General features: G+C 40.1%; 3 protein-coding genes across 3 annotated transcripts in view; 2 read left to right on the top strand and 1 right to left on the bottom strand.

Annotated features, from left to right (window-relative positions):
- Positions 1-4,943, top strand: part of wnk4a (WNK lysine deficient protein kinase 4a) — a 46,811-nt gene extending 41,868 nt beyond the window's left edge. The window contains exons 17-21 of the mRNA XM_074663281.1: positions 47-134; positions 1,369-1,960; positions 2,756-2,961; positions 3,045-3,139; positions 3,231-4,943. Coding sequence (XP_074519382.1) covers positions 47-134; positions 1,369-1,960; positions 2,756-2,961; positions 3,045-3,139; positions 3,231-3,233 — 984 coding nt within the window. The 3' untranslated portion in view covers positions 3,234-4,943. The remainder of the gene's footprint in view (positions 1-46; positions 135-1,368; positions 1,961-2,755; positions 2,962-3,044; positions 3,140-3,230) is intronic.
- A 64-nt stretch (positions 4,944-5,007) lies between these two features.
- On the bottom strand, positions 5,008-6,544 carry coa3a (cytochrome C oxidase assembly factor 3a). The gene is made up of 2 exons (XM_074663280.1): positions 6,251-6,544; positions 5,008-5,589 (listed from the first exon to the last, which is right to left on the bottom strand). Exons 1-2 carry the CDS (start codon positions 6,444-6,446, stop codon positions 5,486-5,488), a joined length of 300 nt encoding a protein of 99 aa, XP_074519381.1. The 5' UTR covers positions 6,447-6,544; the 3' UTR covers positions 5,008-5,485.
- Positions 6,545-6,621: 77 nt separating this feature from the next.
- Positions 6,622-10,755, top strand: cntd1 (cyclin N-terminal domain containing 1). Its single transcript, XM_074663279.1, has 7 exons — positions 6,622-6,924; positions 8,544-8,619; positions 8,712-8,883; positions 8,962-9,124; positions 9,197-9,341; positions 9,864-9,960; positions 10,074-10,755. Exons 1-7 carry the CDS (start codon positions 6,753-6,755, stop codon positions 10,185-10,187), a joined length of 939 nt encoding a protein of 312 aa, XP_074519380.1. The 5' UTR covers positions 6,622-6,752; the 3' UTR covers positions 10,188-10,755.
- Positions 10,756-16,255: the final 5,500 nt, after the last annotated feature.

Genomic DNA, 16,255 nt, shown 5'->3' with positions numbered 1-16,255 from the left:
ACCCTGCTGAAGTGTTAATACCTAAACTGCTTGTCTTCCTGTGCAGTTATCATCCTTCAGCACTGAAATACAGCCTGCTATCCCTGAGATGACTGCCAGCACCCCCAAACCCAAAGCCTGTCCCTCTGAATCTGGTAAGATTTGATCTCCACGTTGTTGTTGATGTTTTCTAGGTTTGATTTAGTTTATAGAGAGACCTGAAAGTTAGCAAAATAAACACATGAATGAGTAAAGAGAGGATACTTCTTCAATAATTGGTTGGATTTATTAAGGAAGCAAACCCAATGAAGTTTGTTTGTGTCCTCAAGCGGTTAAAGGAGTTTTCTCCTCCGTCACTGGACCACAAACACCTAAAGTGGTGGAAGCGAGCAGCCAGGGACTGGGTGAAGTGGAAAATGACATAACTGTGTTATGTTTACATTCTAAAGCATGCTTGTGGTATACACACTAACCTATCAGCAGCCAAATAATCTTGATTTTCTTCCACTGCTCTATTTTATGATGTTTTTGTTCCAAATATGCTCAGATGTCTCCGTCATACCTAATTTACCGTGCGGCTTGTTTTTCGCTTCCCTCACTTTTTCTCTCCTCCGTCTCCTTGGTGACATTATCACCCATTAACGGTGCCTCAGGAGCCGTTGCGTAACCCAGTCTGGATGTAATGTTCCATTCAAAACCAACACAAACGTAGGTGTGATGTCCGCCCTACCCACTGGTAACGACCAATCAGAGAGCAGCCGCGCTCATTACAGGCCTCTCCTCCCACATCCACACCTGTCAGTGTTTAGGGCCCACAGTCAACAGAGTCCTTCTGTTTCAGCGGGCACTGAGTCAGATGCTGTGTGAGTTTGCTGTTAGAAGGACACGCAGTGGGCAAAGTGAGGCACTGCAGGAGTTAAAGGCTTAAAACCTGCACACACTCTGTTTATTTCAGGAGAGAGGTCAAATTATCAGGAATAAAGAAGATTTCTATTCAGATTTCTTTATGAACGTATCTTTATTAGAGGACTGTTTCAAAGACACTAAGAAAAGGTTGGATGAAATCAAAGTCCGGCAATCAGGAGACACTGAAGCTTTGTTCTGTTGATCAATCACCTCTGATCAGATTACACTACAATCACCACCTCTGAGCTCATGACTGGCTGTCAGTCTTATAAAGTCACCGTCCAGGTGTCACTTCATCTCACTCATGGAAGGTAGAAGTAAGTAGAAGGAGAAATAAGAACACTCATCCTAAAAAAAAGAGTGTTATAAGATTGGGATTTAAATGCTAAATCAGGATGGCTAACTGTTCGTGATGTGCGTTGTTGTATTTTTTTGCAGGATTTGTAAGTTTGTGTTAAAACTTTTTCTCCCTCTTTTCCACAGAAGTCCACTCCACTCCAGTCACCGTTGGGCGGTTTAAGGTGACACCCAGCATGGACATCCCCCCGCCCGCCGTGTCCATCATACCCGCCACTCCTCAGCCCGCAGACAGCAGCACCCAATCAGAGAGCAGCACCGAGGAGCAGGGAGAGTCCGAGACCAGCCTGGGCACCTCCCTCACCTTATCGCCTCCTCACCTGCACCCCCACAGAACGCTGACGGGCGTCAAACAAGAAGTGGACGCACAGGTGGGCTGGGTTCAGAACCAGGAGAAACAGCAGGAGGAGGAAGAGGAGGAAGAGGAAGAAGAGGAGGAAGAGATGCTAGGGGAGCGACAGAGGATGAGGAGGAGGACGAGGAGGAGGGCGTACAGCCTGAGCCTGATGGGGACGTCGGCGGACAGCGGGCTCTCTGTGACGGCTGCAGAGATGGAGGGGCGGCTGTGGGATGGAGGGGCAGGCAGCCCGCAGTACAGCAACGCTCTTCATCACCTGTGGATGATGACTTACAACAGAAGCACTCCGTACCTGAGCAGTGACGATTCGGACAGTGATGACGAAGATATGCTGGAGGAGCTGCAGGAGCTCAGAGAGAAGTGAGTGAGACCACACAGCAAAAAACTGAGATCTTATCAAGCATTTTTATCTTATTTTAGGTAAAAATTGTCTTATTACCTTTGATATGGGCCACAGTCAACTTGTCAGTCAAGAAAAAAATATTTTACGTTTTATGTAACGTTTCTCTTGTTTCATTGGCAGATTTTTTTTACTTGTTACAAGCAATTCAGACCTTATTTTGTCTTTAAATAACTTGAAATAAGACATTTTTCTGGACTGGTCAGGTGAATGAGGCTCATATTTAAGTCTTAAAAGACATTTCATACTGAAAATAAGAGAAAAACATTTGATAGGATTTCAGGGTTTTTTTTGCAGTGCACTGAAAGAGCTTAAAACACTGTATAACAACAAACAAGGGACATCACTGCAACGAAACTTAACTAAAACCCCTGAGCCAGACTAAGAATAATCTCTGTTTCCTGCACGTAAAAGCAGGATCCAGCAGATGTGCTGCTCTTTGGTTTAGAAAGTCACTTTAAAATAATAAAGCTTGGGCACAGGCGGCCTAGTGGTTTAGGTTGTGCCCCTCAATGAAGTTTGCCCTCAAGTGAGTGACCCAGGCTCCAGTCCAGCCCATGGCCAGTTTCCCGCATGTTGCTCCTTGCTCTCGCCCCCCTTCCTGCTCTATCCACTGTCCTCTCTTCTGTCATTAAAGGCATGAAAAGCCCAAAAAATAACTTATCATCATAATGCTGTTAAATGAACTATTTACAAAGTGTCATTTAAGTTTTGTTCATTTCACTTACCTGTACTCTTTTTGTGTCCACTCTCAGACACCTGTCAGAGGTCCAGGCTCTGCAGGCCGCCCAGAAGAGGGAGATCGAGGAGCTGTACGAGAAGATGGGAAAGGTTCCCCCTCCAGGCATTGTCTCTCCTGCTGCTATGCTCTCCAACCGACAGCGCCGTCTGTCCAAAGGAAGCGGCTTCCCATCATCACGCAGGAACAGCCTGCAGCGCCTCGACATGCTGCCACTCCAGGGTAAGAACAACATTATTTGCCCTGTAAGGAAGTCGATTCTGCATCTGAATGTGTTAAATAAAGCTTGTTCTGCCTTTCCTCAGGGATCATTAGGAGGAACTCTCTGGGCGGCAGCAGCAGCAGCTCCCAGGACAAACCCAGCAAAGGCGTCACCTTCGCCACTGACATTGGCAGAATGGTGAGTAAACACTGCAGCACATAAACTCCTATTTATCCTCACTCTTTGTGTAGAAACACATAAAAATATTATTTCCTCTCTTCTTTTCTAGTAAGAAACCCTCAGCCTAGCATGCTGTGTTTTTGGACTACCTCATCTGAAGTGTGACTGCAGAGGTGAAACCCGTCCTGTAGGAGGAGCACTTTCACTGGCACACCGATCACCAAACAGCTTCCCTCCAACAGAGTTCAATTACCTCAATGTTCAAACTGTCACGAGTGGCGCAGGAGCTGTAACGTCACGTTTTCTGAATCACACCTGGTGAATTTACTGCAGCTGAAGCACAGAGTACCAATTCACCTTTTTTCATCTCTTGTAAATAATCTTTCAGATCCACTGGTTCACTCACATCACCCTGCAAAATGTCAAAATGTCACACCACAGGATTTGTTTTGTCTGAGCGAGCTTGTTGTTTAAACGCAGTCAAAGCGTAGGTCAGAGCGCTTCAGAGCTGCTCCGTCTACGACTCTGACCCAGAGTTAGAGTAGTTACTGTTTCCCTGCTTGTCTGATTCACTGCCATAGATCAATGTGAGCGCAGTAATGTGAACCACAGCGAGGCGCTGACACTTTTTCTGACAGCTGTACAAAATATGAGAACACTTCTGAGAATCCTATTTGCTGTAGTTTTATAGATTTGAAAGATGTCTCAGCACCTGCTGACTGCACAGTGAAAACACTCTGATCATTGCCTTCCAGGGGCCGTAGAGAGCGATCTAGATGCTTTTGTACAGTTCGATTAATATATGAATCATGAAATCATTTTGCTGAAGTTGTGTTTTGACACCTGAGATGATGATCTGCATTCTTTAGACTCAGTTTGATGGAGTTTAGCTGCATTCTAGGGGACATTTTTCAATGTTGCGAAAGGATATCCTGAACTGACACCGAGTGATATGGAAGTATTGTCAGATAATCCATACAAAGATGTTAGTGTTGAAAAATAACAGTTATCAATGTTAGCCTAGCGCTTTCTTTAGATGGTCTATTTTATTTTAGCTTTAATGATGCAGACGACTTTGGCGTTTTCAAACAGATGGATTCAATAAACATGATTTCTTTAGTATTGATTAGATGTACAAATTTAACCTAGATTTTAAACTACTGGCTTTCCTGTTTGTTGTACATGTGTAAATAGTAGAGTGCATTTGTAGATCATGTTTACAAGTTCAGAGTAAACTAAACCTTATTTCTTGCTCAAACAGAATTCATGTTTGTCGCTTGTTCTGTAGATCAAGCACCTCGTGCACTTTAGTAAACTCTACTTTAGTTTTGGATCATTTAACACATTTGTGGATAAATCTGTTCATTTGAGGGAGAACTGATATTTCTCAGTTATTTAACCCCCTGAGGGAGGCAGAGCTCATTCTCCAGTTCATTCCTGATCACAGTATTTCTTTTTGGATCGTGGTAATGAAGATCAACCCTCCCAGAATTTTAATAGAGTGCTTTATGGGCTCCTGACAGAGATCAGTTCAAGCTGTGAATGTGAAGCCGTTGCCTTACAAAATGTTCACAACACACACTGAATTTTCTGGCAATGGAACTCCTGTAAGATTTTCCAAAAGTTCATAATATATTCAAAGAAGTCTCAAAATTCTGAATGTAAATATATAATTGTATTGCTTTCTGAAGCTGCTGCTGTCCTGCCATGCTGAATCTGTGCCTTTCCCTAACAATGTCTTATTTTATATTTGTACTCAAGATTTGGTGGCTATATCAGACAACATTTATCAAATTGTGGCAAAAATAAATGCAATTGTACAGAAAACATTACTGCTGTGATGTCATTTGTTTTTTCCTGCAGCGAAACAAAGGGATGGAGGTATCTGAAAAACATTCTATACATTACACTTTATTTTACAAATCATCTCATTGACATAAATATGTTTGAAAAGCTCGATCCTTTGCTGCTTCACAAGGCCACTGTAGATTTAACATTTAGCGACTGAAATTAAGATCTTCCTCTGGCACTGAGAGCGAATCACATGATCAGATGGAAACTTCTCAGTGGGAGTGCAGTAATTCCTCTTTGTCTGGGCCTTCTTAGTAGCAAATTAGGGTCAGTGGATTACTCTTTCACTCAAAATCAGTACACAGATAGCTGAATTCAGCAGCCAAGCCATACAACAACTCCCCTTCACAGTCAGGGAAAATAAAGTCCACCGCTGTCCTAAAACAAAAAAAAGCTGCCGACCAGCCATGGGATATTGATCAGTGATGTCAGCGTCCATGGAAGTCCCTTCTTAGTTAAGTGCAGGACACACACACACACAGAGTCCAAAAGTGAGCAGATGATACATGCAGCTCAGTTGGCACCAGTCTTTGGTCCCTGCATTCTCTGCAGCTTGGCCTCTTCATCCATCTCATCCATAACCCGCTCCTGGGAGACCGAGTAAAACGTGTAGCCGTCTGGGTGAAGGTGAGGAGTCAAGGCAAGCATTTGATAACAACAGTGACACAACATACAAGAGAACTGAACAGATATATTGCAAATGGTGCCATATGGAAGTCAGTCAGACAGGAAACTTTATTGCATAATTAAAATCTAAATAAATTTGCACATTTATTCTTCAACATTAAACGTAGGGCTATTTTTTTTTTTTGCCAGGCATTAGATAACTCAGGCCCATGCAGTATCTTGCCGTCTTAAATTAACCAGTTAAGTAAGTGCAACCTTGCAGTTGTATTCCCAGGTTTTACTCTGAAATATTATCCAATTCTCCGTCAATGATGAGTTTCTACATGTCTGAAATAAAGTAGCAGATTTAAATATTGACGTTTTGACACGTGAAAATACATTGGACACCTAATTTGATGCCTATTACCTCTCCATTGCACAGTGCTTCCTGTTATAGCAAGCTGTGCAGTTAGCAACTGATTAATTTAAACTTTGTGCACTAGTCTTACATAAGTCGTTAACTATTTTACAACCAGTATTGTTTCCAAATTAAGTAGATAAGGTATTATTAAATTTTATATTAGGCTTTCTTAAACACAACTTCATTTAGCATGCTAAGCTAACGTTACATAGTTCACCTTGTGTTGACGTTACTGCGCAGGACAAGGATACAAATGCCCACAACGACAGCCCCAATAGCGAGTCCAGTCAAGACGTTTCGTGTCCGCAGCTGCTGTGTTTTCTTCTTCCATTGTTGGAGCTCAACCTGTCGGATGAAATGTAACTGCTCCTGAGAAAGACCCTCTTTAGTCGGGTCTATCCTGGTTGCAACGCGAGCATTGGTCTCTTTCGGCGTCTTGTCAGCCATGTCTGCAGCAGTCAGAGCAGGGAAGGTTGCGTCGCGGTAGTTTTACGTACAGCTGAGTCATAGCTGATCTACCACATGGAGGGCTCGTATGAACATGCGCAGTGAGTAGTAGATCTGTTTGTTGTGAGATCTGCGCTGTCTGCTGCGAGTGTTACATCCAAATGATACCCGCGGAAACAGCCCCATCTTCTGGAGATAATAACTTAAATACAGTAACTATTTTGAAGTTTATAACATTTACTGTTTAATATAAAACGTTAATGTTACTGCTTAAAAAGTTGAAAGTCAAAGTAACCGTTAGCACAAATGGCGAAGAGCTATGCATCTCCACCACCAAGCCACAAACTACGTTATAAGTTTCGAGAAGCTTCCTTTGAACTACTCACAGATTTTCTTGTAAATTTTAACCAAAGAAATAAAGACAACCTTGGAAATTTGTCTGAATTTTGCGGGTGTTTCAAGGATAAGAGACTAACTGGTAAGTATTGAAATATAATCGGCTTTCCACCTGTGTAGCAGTTTATTTGAAGTAAACCGTTAATCAGTGAACAACTTTAAATTTTGTGGACATGACAGTTAATTTTACTTTCTTACGTCGTTTAAATCAGGTTATTATTGTCATTGTTGTTGTTGTACTGAAGTAATTAAGCATACACTGGACATCTTATATTAAACTGGTTGAAACCGGATGTAACAGCGCTGGTCCGTTATTCAAAAAAACAAAAGCAAAAAAACGTCTTTTTTTTCCCCCAAGTTTTATAACTCATTGTATGCCAAATAAGCGTATATGTTTATTTTGTTTTAATTCCCCTCATTATTTTTTTAACATACATGTTATACTATAACATTACGTTATATGTAAATAATCTATAGGTTACTAATCTATTTTCATAAAATACACCTGTGACAGTTTGTAGCCTTTGTACATACTGCAAAATGCTAATTCCTCATTATAAATCACTGAACAGTTATCTTTTATTTATTTATTTTTTATTTTTTTGTTTTTGATATAAATGCTACTGTTCTTTAAACTTAAATATATCATTTTAAAGCTACACAGTAACAGTGTGCAAAGAAAAGTGTGTGATACATGCACTTCTCTTTTACTCAGCAGCACTAATAATTTAACCATCAGCTGGCATTGATTTTACTACAGAGGATTTCTCTGACAGGCCCACTGAAGCTTACACTATTATAACACTAGGGTATTTTATACACCTGGATTTGTGAGCCCTGTCATTACAGAGACAGGTTCTCAACACAAAATGCTTCAGGTAGAGTCACCCAGCTGTCAGCTCTTCAGACAAGAGAGAGCAGATTGAAAACTGTGTTATTAACTTATAATGAACATCCTTGCGTTTCCTCATACTTGACAAGTTAAAATGAAATGACAGAAAATCTTCTTTTGGATCTTTGGCTTGTTTTGGATGGTGTGAGTCCCAGTTTACTTAAGAAGTCTGCGTTTCCTTCTAAGATTAATGAATAACTCATACGGAAGGAACTGACTGGTCAGAGTTAAAAGTTGTCCAGTGAAAACAGTTTTACAGGACCCACTAGTGGGTGGTGTTAAAAGCCCAGCATGGTTATGATTCAGTGTCAGAAACTCAACGTTAATGGCTTTGAGCTGACACTTCATGCAAATCTAAGTAAAAAAGAACAGAAATTCATTGTTAAAAAATAAATAAATATTCTGACAATTATGGTTTTTAAACTTTTTTAATTCATGTCTTTACTGGTACATTTAGTTCTAAGTATTGTTTTTATCACATCATCTATCCTCTGGGGGATCATTCGTACCTAGATGATGAAAAATACATGGTTTCTCATTTTCCTCACATTAGATTTAAACCACCGCTAGTAGCTCAGAAATAACTGGGAAATATTAGTGATACCTGGAGACTAATGTGTTATACTTCACTTTAAAAACCCCATTTAACAGAACAGCATGACATCACTTTGTAACACACACCGATTGCTTTCATTTAATGCATGCATGGTACCGCATTTAACAGTTCCTCGTGTGCACATTTGTTTAAATCTCTGTCCACTTTATCCTGCCACACTCTACTCATTCCTGTTTTATTTTCTGCGTCTTAGAATTTATCTTCCTGATGACCAAAGACCTGAGACTTGATCCACTGGCTGGATACCACGCTATTGAGCTACTTCAAAGGTAAAACAGAGCTGCACTTTTGGTTTTCTCTGCTGCACCCACTTTGATTCTGGTTTCGCTTCCTTTTCTGTAAATAATTACCTCCCCCCCAGGTTCATGGTTAAGCATCTCCTGGATTTGTTCACCACACCTACACCTCAAGGTGCGGCAGCTGATGCACTAAGAAATTACGAGGGCGCTGTGTTTGACAAGCTCAAGGAGAAACTCCCTCTTATCATCTTCTCCTGCGTGCAGCTCGCAAGCAAAATGTCCTTGCACAGTCATGTAAGCTCTGCAAAGTATATGATAAATACAGCTGAAGCAAACACACATTGGTTCATCGTTTTTTGAATTATTTTCTAGATAATTGACAACACTACTGCTGTGCATTTTCTGCACTCAGTTGGCCTCAGCATTTCCAAACAGAAAGTCCTGGATTCAGAACTGATGGTCTTGAAAGGGCTTGATTTCAGGCTCTGTGTCACAAACCCACTATCATATGTGGAAATCCTTCTGGAGGTTCTCGGTAAAGACTCATATTCAATACAATGTGTCCACTTGATTTAGTCTTCCTTAATTTGATCTGTTGATTTTACAGGACACAACGAGCCAACTATCCCCATGGATCCTCTGCTCCACATGTGCCACCGTGTCCTTCAGTTCGTCAGCCTCCAGAGGGCAGCCATCTATGACTCCTTGTTGGTGTCAACTATTGGATGTGGGAGCCCGAGTGCAGAGCAGAGGTATTACATTTCTCTTTTGGTCCCATTTGAAGGGAACAGGTGGTCAGCATTATGGCAGGATTGATGAGCTGCTGATCTGAATAGACCAGCTGTGGGTTTGTGTTTTGAATTCTCATGTTTCTCATGCCTGCTTTGTGCACGATGCATGTACCTAAGGGCTGTGAAAACAGTGTGACAAGCTGTTAACACAATATTTATGTTGATACGGCAAACATTTGATTATTTACATTCACTGGATTTATTTCCAGAGCCCTGTACCTCCTCTTCATTTAGCTTTGTTGGGGTTTATGAAATGCTCCGAGAGAATATCTGCTCTTTAGTTTCTGAAATCCCTTCCTTGATAACCAGCTACTCATCCTCTTAGACTTAGATCAAGCATAGTGTACAGTGAGTAAGAGGTATTTCAGAGGCTACTGTGACCTAACATAACAGCTTTAGGGCAAAGAGAGGCAAGATTCTCTTCTCTGGTTGATTTATAAGTGTTGACTATATCTGCTTTGTTATTAAACTCTTTCCAAACAGAGAGAAGTTTGTGGCAGTGACTGAAGACTGCATGTTTCTCGGTGTGGGTGTGATCGCCGTGGCTACCTTCATCCTCTTCTTCAGGAATTGGGAACAGGTGGCGTACTCAAATGAATCCACAAAAGCCTTCAGTGTCTATATTTAAACACATGTTATCATATCAGAGCGCGTGAAGTCACTGTGTGATCTGGGCTGTCTAATGCGTTGCAGGTGGTGGCAGAGCTGAGTCACATCACGGGAATCTCTCAGAGGAGCATCAGCCAGTTCACCTGCGTGACACTGATGCAGATTGTTGAAGCCAGATCTCCTGTAGCATTGACTTGAGTTGATTTATTATCATTTTATTTAATGGCTGCTTATTGTGAATGGATTTTTGGTGGTGAAGTCACTGAAGAAAGGCAGTTGAGCCTCTTTCTCACTCATTTTCATCCTTATAGTAGCTTTTTTTTTCTTTGTAAATAGATATATGTCTAGTTTCTGAACATTGATATTAGTACAGGTTTTTCAAGTGGGAAAAATAAATATAATCTCACCTGCCAGATGCATGTCTTCATCTCTTGCAAAGAACACTTAATACAAAGTAAAATAAATGCTGCTTTGACAGATGTAGTAGGGTCAGATATAAGTTCCTTTCAGGCTACTTTTCATCACAAAGCAGACCTTAACTGTATGGGTGGCTAATCTATCAGACTTTTGCTTATTCAGTTCATCCCCATTACCTGCTGTTCATTCTCTTCCCCCTGGCAGTCAAGGTGAATAAACCCCAGACTTCCTGCTGGGTGAAAACAAAGGATCAGCCACTGAACTGTCCCCACCATGCCTGACCCTACACTGTTCACGTCATTAAATAACCCGAGTACAAAAGTGTCAGCAGTCCCTGCACCAGAACAACACCGTCTCTGTTTTCCTCTTCATGTTTCTTTTGCTGAAAGATGTTTCATCTTGTTCTCCCTCTCGGGGATGTTTGTTGGCTTTGTTCGTTTGCTCGCTGCCCCATGGGTGGATCCATGGAATATCTCTCATATGCTCAGATCTGAGATTGTTGTGATACCTTTCAGGGTGTACCTTCCTGCCTTGGGAGAAGAAGACGCCAAAAAGCTTTGTTCTATAAGAATTCAAACAAGCAGAAAAGAAAACACAGAGTTAGAAAAACTATTATGAAATCACACTAAAGTTCTGAATGAATAGACTTAAGAAGCACCAGGTGGTGGAAAATCTGGCTGGTAGCATCCTACGTCAACCTGCGGTGCGAATCTTGGAAAACGCACACGAGGATGCCAGGGGGGCCTCTGCTCTGAGGGGGATCTTTGAAGTCACTGCTGAATGTGGAGCTGTGCTGCGGGTTGCACTGGAGATAGTTTGAAGGCAGGATGCTGAGCCTTTATTCCATCACTCTGCCTCCAATGAAGCACTTTCCTCAGAGCTGCGGGGGGACGACTGCAGGGGGCAGGCAAAGAGGTTTTGGAGCATCTTAGAAAGCTTTAGAAACGGGAGCTGGATTCTGCTTTGCTGAAATTGTAGTAACACACTGTGGGTATGTTCCACAACTGGTTGAATTTATAATTCTATATGAGGTGTTACAAATAGCTTCCTCTGTGGCCTGCTGATCTGGATGTGATGGGGTTGAAGAGTCTGCATACAAAGAATCTCATGTTTCTCTCTGTTTGTTTCCTCTGATCGTGATTCTCAGAGCACAGGTTGAAAAGAGTCAATAGGAAAGTCTGTCTCTGCCTCATGGTCCATGTCGTCAGGTTGTGCAGAGTTACATTTGTTTTTAGACATAAGATGTGAATACTCTTGGAAAAAAAGGTAAAGGAAGTGTCAGGTGAGTTTGCTGTTTTTCTTTAAAGAAACACAAAGCTGGTTTAATGTTACGACCTCAGAAAATCTGGGGGTTTTTTTGTTTTTTTTTTCTGTTTTATTTTGTAGATGTATTGTTCTCTGCTTGTTTTCTGATCCATGCTTCTTTGTTGTGTCCACTTTTGTTTTTGAAGTTTTCAGTGTTTCCTCTTTTATTTTGGAATCCTCTATCTCTGTTTCTCTGGTTTAATTTTTTCAATTTTACTTCCTGCCCTCCCTCCACTTTGATTACCCTAATTGGTGTCACCTGTGTCCTGTGTCACACCTGTTGCTCATTACCTGGTATCTATTTAGTCTCTGTGGTTCCTCTTGCTCTTGCTCCCAGTGGAGGTTTCTATTTGGACCTTATTGGACATTTTTAAGTCAGGTTTGTTTCTTCTTTTGCCTTTTTAAAAAAAAAAAAAAAAACATAAAATAAATCATCACACTTCCTCTTTTGTTCCTCATCTTTTGTTTGCTTTCAACCCTGACACCTGTGACGAGTTTTAACTGGTTGTAAAACACATTGAGTATGATACCTTGGACTCTTTACGACTTACAAAAGCAAACAAGGACACCACCAACAAAACTTTTGTTGCCTGAATCCACTGTAAGTGAGTAGGAGGATGTCATAGCAGAAGACTGACATCACACTGCAGAAGCTTTTTTCATTGTTGTTTCCAACAAATACTTACAAGTGACACATTTGACTTTTTTTTTCTATTTTTCTTTCTTGTGTTTTTTTTTTTTAAGGTTGGTTGAGGTTCGTCAGAAAATACTGCAAGATTAAAGCTTTAAGATGTACATTTGCCTTTAGGATGAAGACAATATCAACAAAAATTGGAGTTCTTGACAAGTAAAGTCACCAAAGATAGATACTGTTAATCCTAAAAGCATTGTAATTTAAGTATCTTATGAGCCTCTGTAATAGTATTGTATTGATACATTAATAGGTCTTATGAGCTAATGGCTTACCTCAAAAACTATTAAATATACAATAATACTCAACAGTTATTAGTCGATCAAAGGAAAATACTCATTTTCTTCTTCTCATATTATGATTACATTAAATAAATGTTTAAAAATCTTCAGTTTAAATGTTTTTCTGACACAACTTAACCACATACAAAATACTAAGTTGGCTTTTTTCACATTTTTGGGCACGTATTACTCTGGATAATCTGGATACAGTTGCTTTATATATATTTATACATATTTTTTTTACTATAATAACACATATTAGAAAAATGATAGTTGAACTGTATGCAAAGATTAGAGGATAAATTGAAAACGTACAAGAGCCGAATCAAATGTTTATGTTAAAGTCCATTTTCATGATTTATAAAGACTGCCATATCCTATTTGACAGTCAAATTATTATAATTTATAATCAAATCAAATATACTTGCAATAAATTATTTTACTCAAAGGACAGGTTATTGCTTAGACACTGGAAGAATCTGTTTAAAAATGTTTTAGAAATATGCTCATGCAGGAATCAAATTGTCCTGTCACACGGTTAAATTCAAAACGACTTAGGTGACAAAGAAATTTCTAATGTTTGGAATTTCATGCCTACAATGAGAAAACAAATTATCTCAGAGGTTTAAATAGTTATTCATCAGATGCAATTTTCAGAAACACTTTTTTAGTGGTATATTTTTCAGTAACCAGAGAACCCAAAGTGCACTGAATTCAGAGAATCACCCATATGTTTGCAAAAACAATGAAAAAAAAACATTATTCCAGAAAATGCCCCCTGTAAACATTGGATGAATGGTCTGAATGAGTTTAAAGCAGCTACCTTGATCATTTCTTTCTGTAATGTAATGAAAAAGTATATAATCATTTCATTATGGGGTTAAATATTCCTCCTAAATTCAACACAATGACTGATGGATTAAACTGCTCTCTGGTCTGTCAGTTTGAAATTGGTGCAACCTATGAGAGTGATTTTAAAGGCAGTGACTGCAGCTGCAGCTCCTATAGATTAGCAGCAGATCCAGGGCCAGGATTCATTGAGTCCCTCTTCACCTTCTTTGGCTCCCCTCTTCTCTGCTGATCTCCTCGCAATCTTAAGTTCAGCTCCATTAATCTCACCTCCCCTCACTGTCTGTTTGAGGCAGATCGAGCTGCACACTCACCTTCTCTGTTTTTTCACTCTTTACTTTCAGGCAGAAGAGAGGCACCGAGGGAACGGCAGAGGAAGCTCTGGTGGGATTTAATTCAATGCCAGTGAAAGCATGCGGCTTTCCAGAGGTTGGAGGGGCTCAGCCGCTCGGCTCGGTGTGACCGCCTCGTCCATCACTCTCACACTGACAGGAACCCTGCACCACAGCCGGTTTCCAGGGCCTCCCTCAGGTATTTCTCATTACCATTTACAGAGAGGGAACCTTTTAAAGTACAAACATGTCCTCTGGTGGGTTTATTACAGCATGTCTGCCAACTGCAGGATATATTTAGTTACAGCACTCTGAGCTGAGATGTATGATGGTGGCGTGTCTTCATCTTGGCAAGTGTCAAATGTGGAAGGAAAAGATTACATTCTCTCTTAAACACAGGGAGAGTAGGGTTCATGTGAGCACAGTCACATATGATGGAAAAAATCGTCCTCCTGCAAAGAAAAAACAAAACAGCTTGACCTCAAAGGAGAGCACTAGCCGTAGCAGACTTTTCTTCTTGCTTTGTGCATACCTATCAGGTGAAAAAGGTCTCAAAATAATGAGTCGTACAGATCTTTTCTGCAGTTTCTTCATAAGGCAAAGGTTCACAAATCAAAAGAGATTGAGAACAAGAACTGCTGAATGCACGCTGAAAAAGAAGTGTCTTAAAACTTGAAGACAAAAACTCTTCAGAGACCTAACCTGACTCTGTGGAGGCGGCTGCGTGAACAGTTCTACCTCTCAGCTTCATATCTGAATACCAAACCATAAGTAGATTAGAGCTAATGCCTGATAAGCACTTTATAATTAACTTATAATCAGTATGATCAGCACTAATGTGGTGGTAAATAATAAAAAAAAACATTAAAAAAATGGTTGCCAGTCATTTAAACCACCATTATTCTCAGTCTGTGATCTAGTGCTGTTACTTTAAATGACCCTTCAAGCAAACCCTGTACACTTTAATTATGATAAACTCATTTGATGCCTTCAGTCAGCTGAGAGCCATTTAGCATATCTGCCACAATCAAGCACTTTGTGTGCCTAATTTGCCCCCATACAACATCCCTGATTATAATTCAGGCTGATGGTCCTGTAATTTTATTGACTGTCTGAGCAAGAGGTCAGGTTAACGTCCAACACTGGCCACCCCTTTTCTCCATCTATCATCTCTGAAGTCAAATGCCATGATCTGCAGGGGGAGAGGAATTGAAGTTTGATAGGCATCGACCTTGTTTCTTTTGCATAATTATGAATGATTTAGGTATTAGTGCCTTCTTTCATCATAAATAATTCATAGAGCCAGCCTTCCACCCCCACTGTATGTTTGCTCCTCTGCTGCTGCTGCTGCTCTCCTGGGATTTCAGATGTGTCAAGCTGGTCAAAGAGGAAGAGATTAACACCGGATATATGGCTGAGGTGATCACTGCGAGCCTTTGCAGCAGACTGGCTCCACAGTTTGAGGAGGGTATCTCTGATAAAGTGAGGCTTTTGCTGTTCCTTGACTTTTAGCACAGCATGAGAGTATTCCAGAGTTTTCATTAATTTCCTCTCTTATTGATCGTGAGGCTTTTAAACACCATTATTCTTTCATAGTGACTCATAGTGGTTTGGTGCTTTCTAATGTTATTGGCCTTTTTGAAAGTGTTTTTGTGGATTTATTTGGCAAGGATGGGATGAAAATGAGGTTGTTTTTGGTTAGCATTGGTCCTAATCTTTTAATATCTTTGCACAATTCCAGTTAAATGAAAGTGAGACCCAAGGATTGTGCATTTTAAATGAGCTCTGTAATGCCAAAGGTGGGCGTCTTATAAAAATCAACCATTTGGACTGTATTGAATAAGACAGGTAGTAAGTCTGTATAATTCCTCCGCATCAAAAATCTAGTTACTGCTAGTGTTTAAGTGTAGAAATATCCACAGTTCATGCAAAGTATGTAAAAATTTGCAAAAACAGATAAACGCCATTTTGGAAAAAAAAATGAGCTGATGCTTGTGATTTACTCTTTGTATTGAATTTTTGAGTTACCTCTATTTTGTTGTGTCATATCTTCTTTGTCAAAGACACTGGACCTTGGTTTGTCTGATATCATCTAGAATAAACAATTGAAAAATAGATTTTTTGAAAAATTATTAAAACGGAGTTATCTGCTTTTGCAAATGAACTCTTCATATACAGTTTATAATGAAAGCATCTACATTTTTATCCTTTATAATTTAGTATAAACTCATTTCCTTCCAAATCCTTCCCTGCAAAACACATACATATGTTTTATTCCCTTAGTACATGTGTATGATATTTTTTTTTTCTAATTATCTGTTTTCTTCATATTTCTATCTTTAACAATTAAAAACAAAAAAACAAGATGTCAGGGCCATTTGAGTTTTTTTT

Source organism: Halichoeres trimaculatus, unplaced genomic scaffold (assembly GCF_033239565.1).
Source record: "Halichoeres trimaculatus isolate MK-OKI-2021-1 unplaced genomic scaffold, fHalTri1.1 fHalTri1_scaffold_23, whole genome shotgun sequence".
Lineage (NCBI taxonomy): Eukaryota > Metazoa > Chordata > Actinopteri > Labriformes > Labridae > Halichoeres > Halichoeres trimaculatus.
Note: the sequence above shows the minus strand (reverse complement) of the source record. Positions and strands in the feature narration are given on the sequence as shown.

Excerpts from the sequence above, each read along its gene's own strand:
- coa3a (XM_074663280.1), bottom strand. The coding sequence starts at position 6,446 with ATGGCTGACAAGACGCCGAAAGAGACCAATGCTCGCGTTGCAACCAGG. Across the intron at positions 5,590-6,250 it reads GGCTGTCGTTGTGGGCATTT|ACGGCTACACGTTTTACTCG; the intron begins GTATCCTTGTCC and ends ACCTTCACCCAG.
- cntd1 (XM_074663279.1), top strand. The coding sequence starts at position 6,753 with ATGGCGAAGAGCTATGCATCTCCACCACCAAGCCACAAACTACGTTAT. Across the intron at positions 8,884-8,961 it reads AAATGTCCTTGCACAGTCAT|ATAATTGACAACACTACTGC; the intron begins GTAAGCTCTGCA and ends ATTATTTTCTAG. Across the intron at positions 9,961-10,073 it reads TCTTCAGGAATTGGGAACAG|GTGGTGGCAGAGCTGAGTCA; the intron begins GTGGCGTACTCA and ends AATGCGTTGCAG.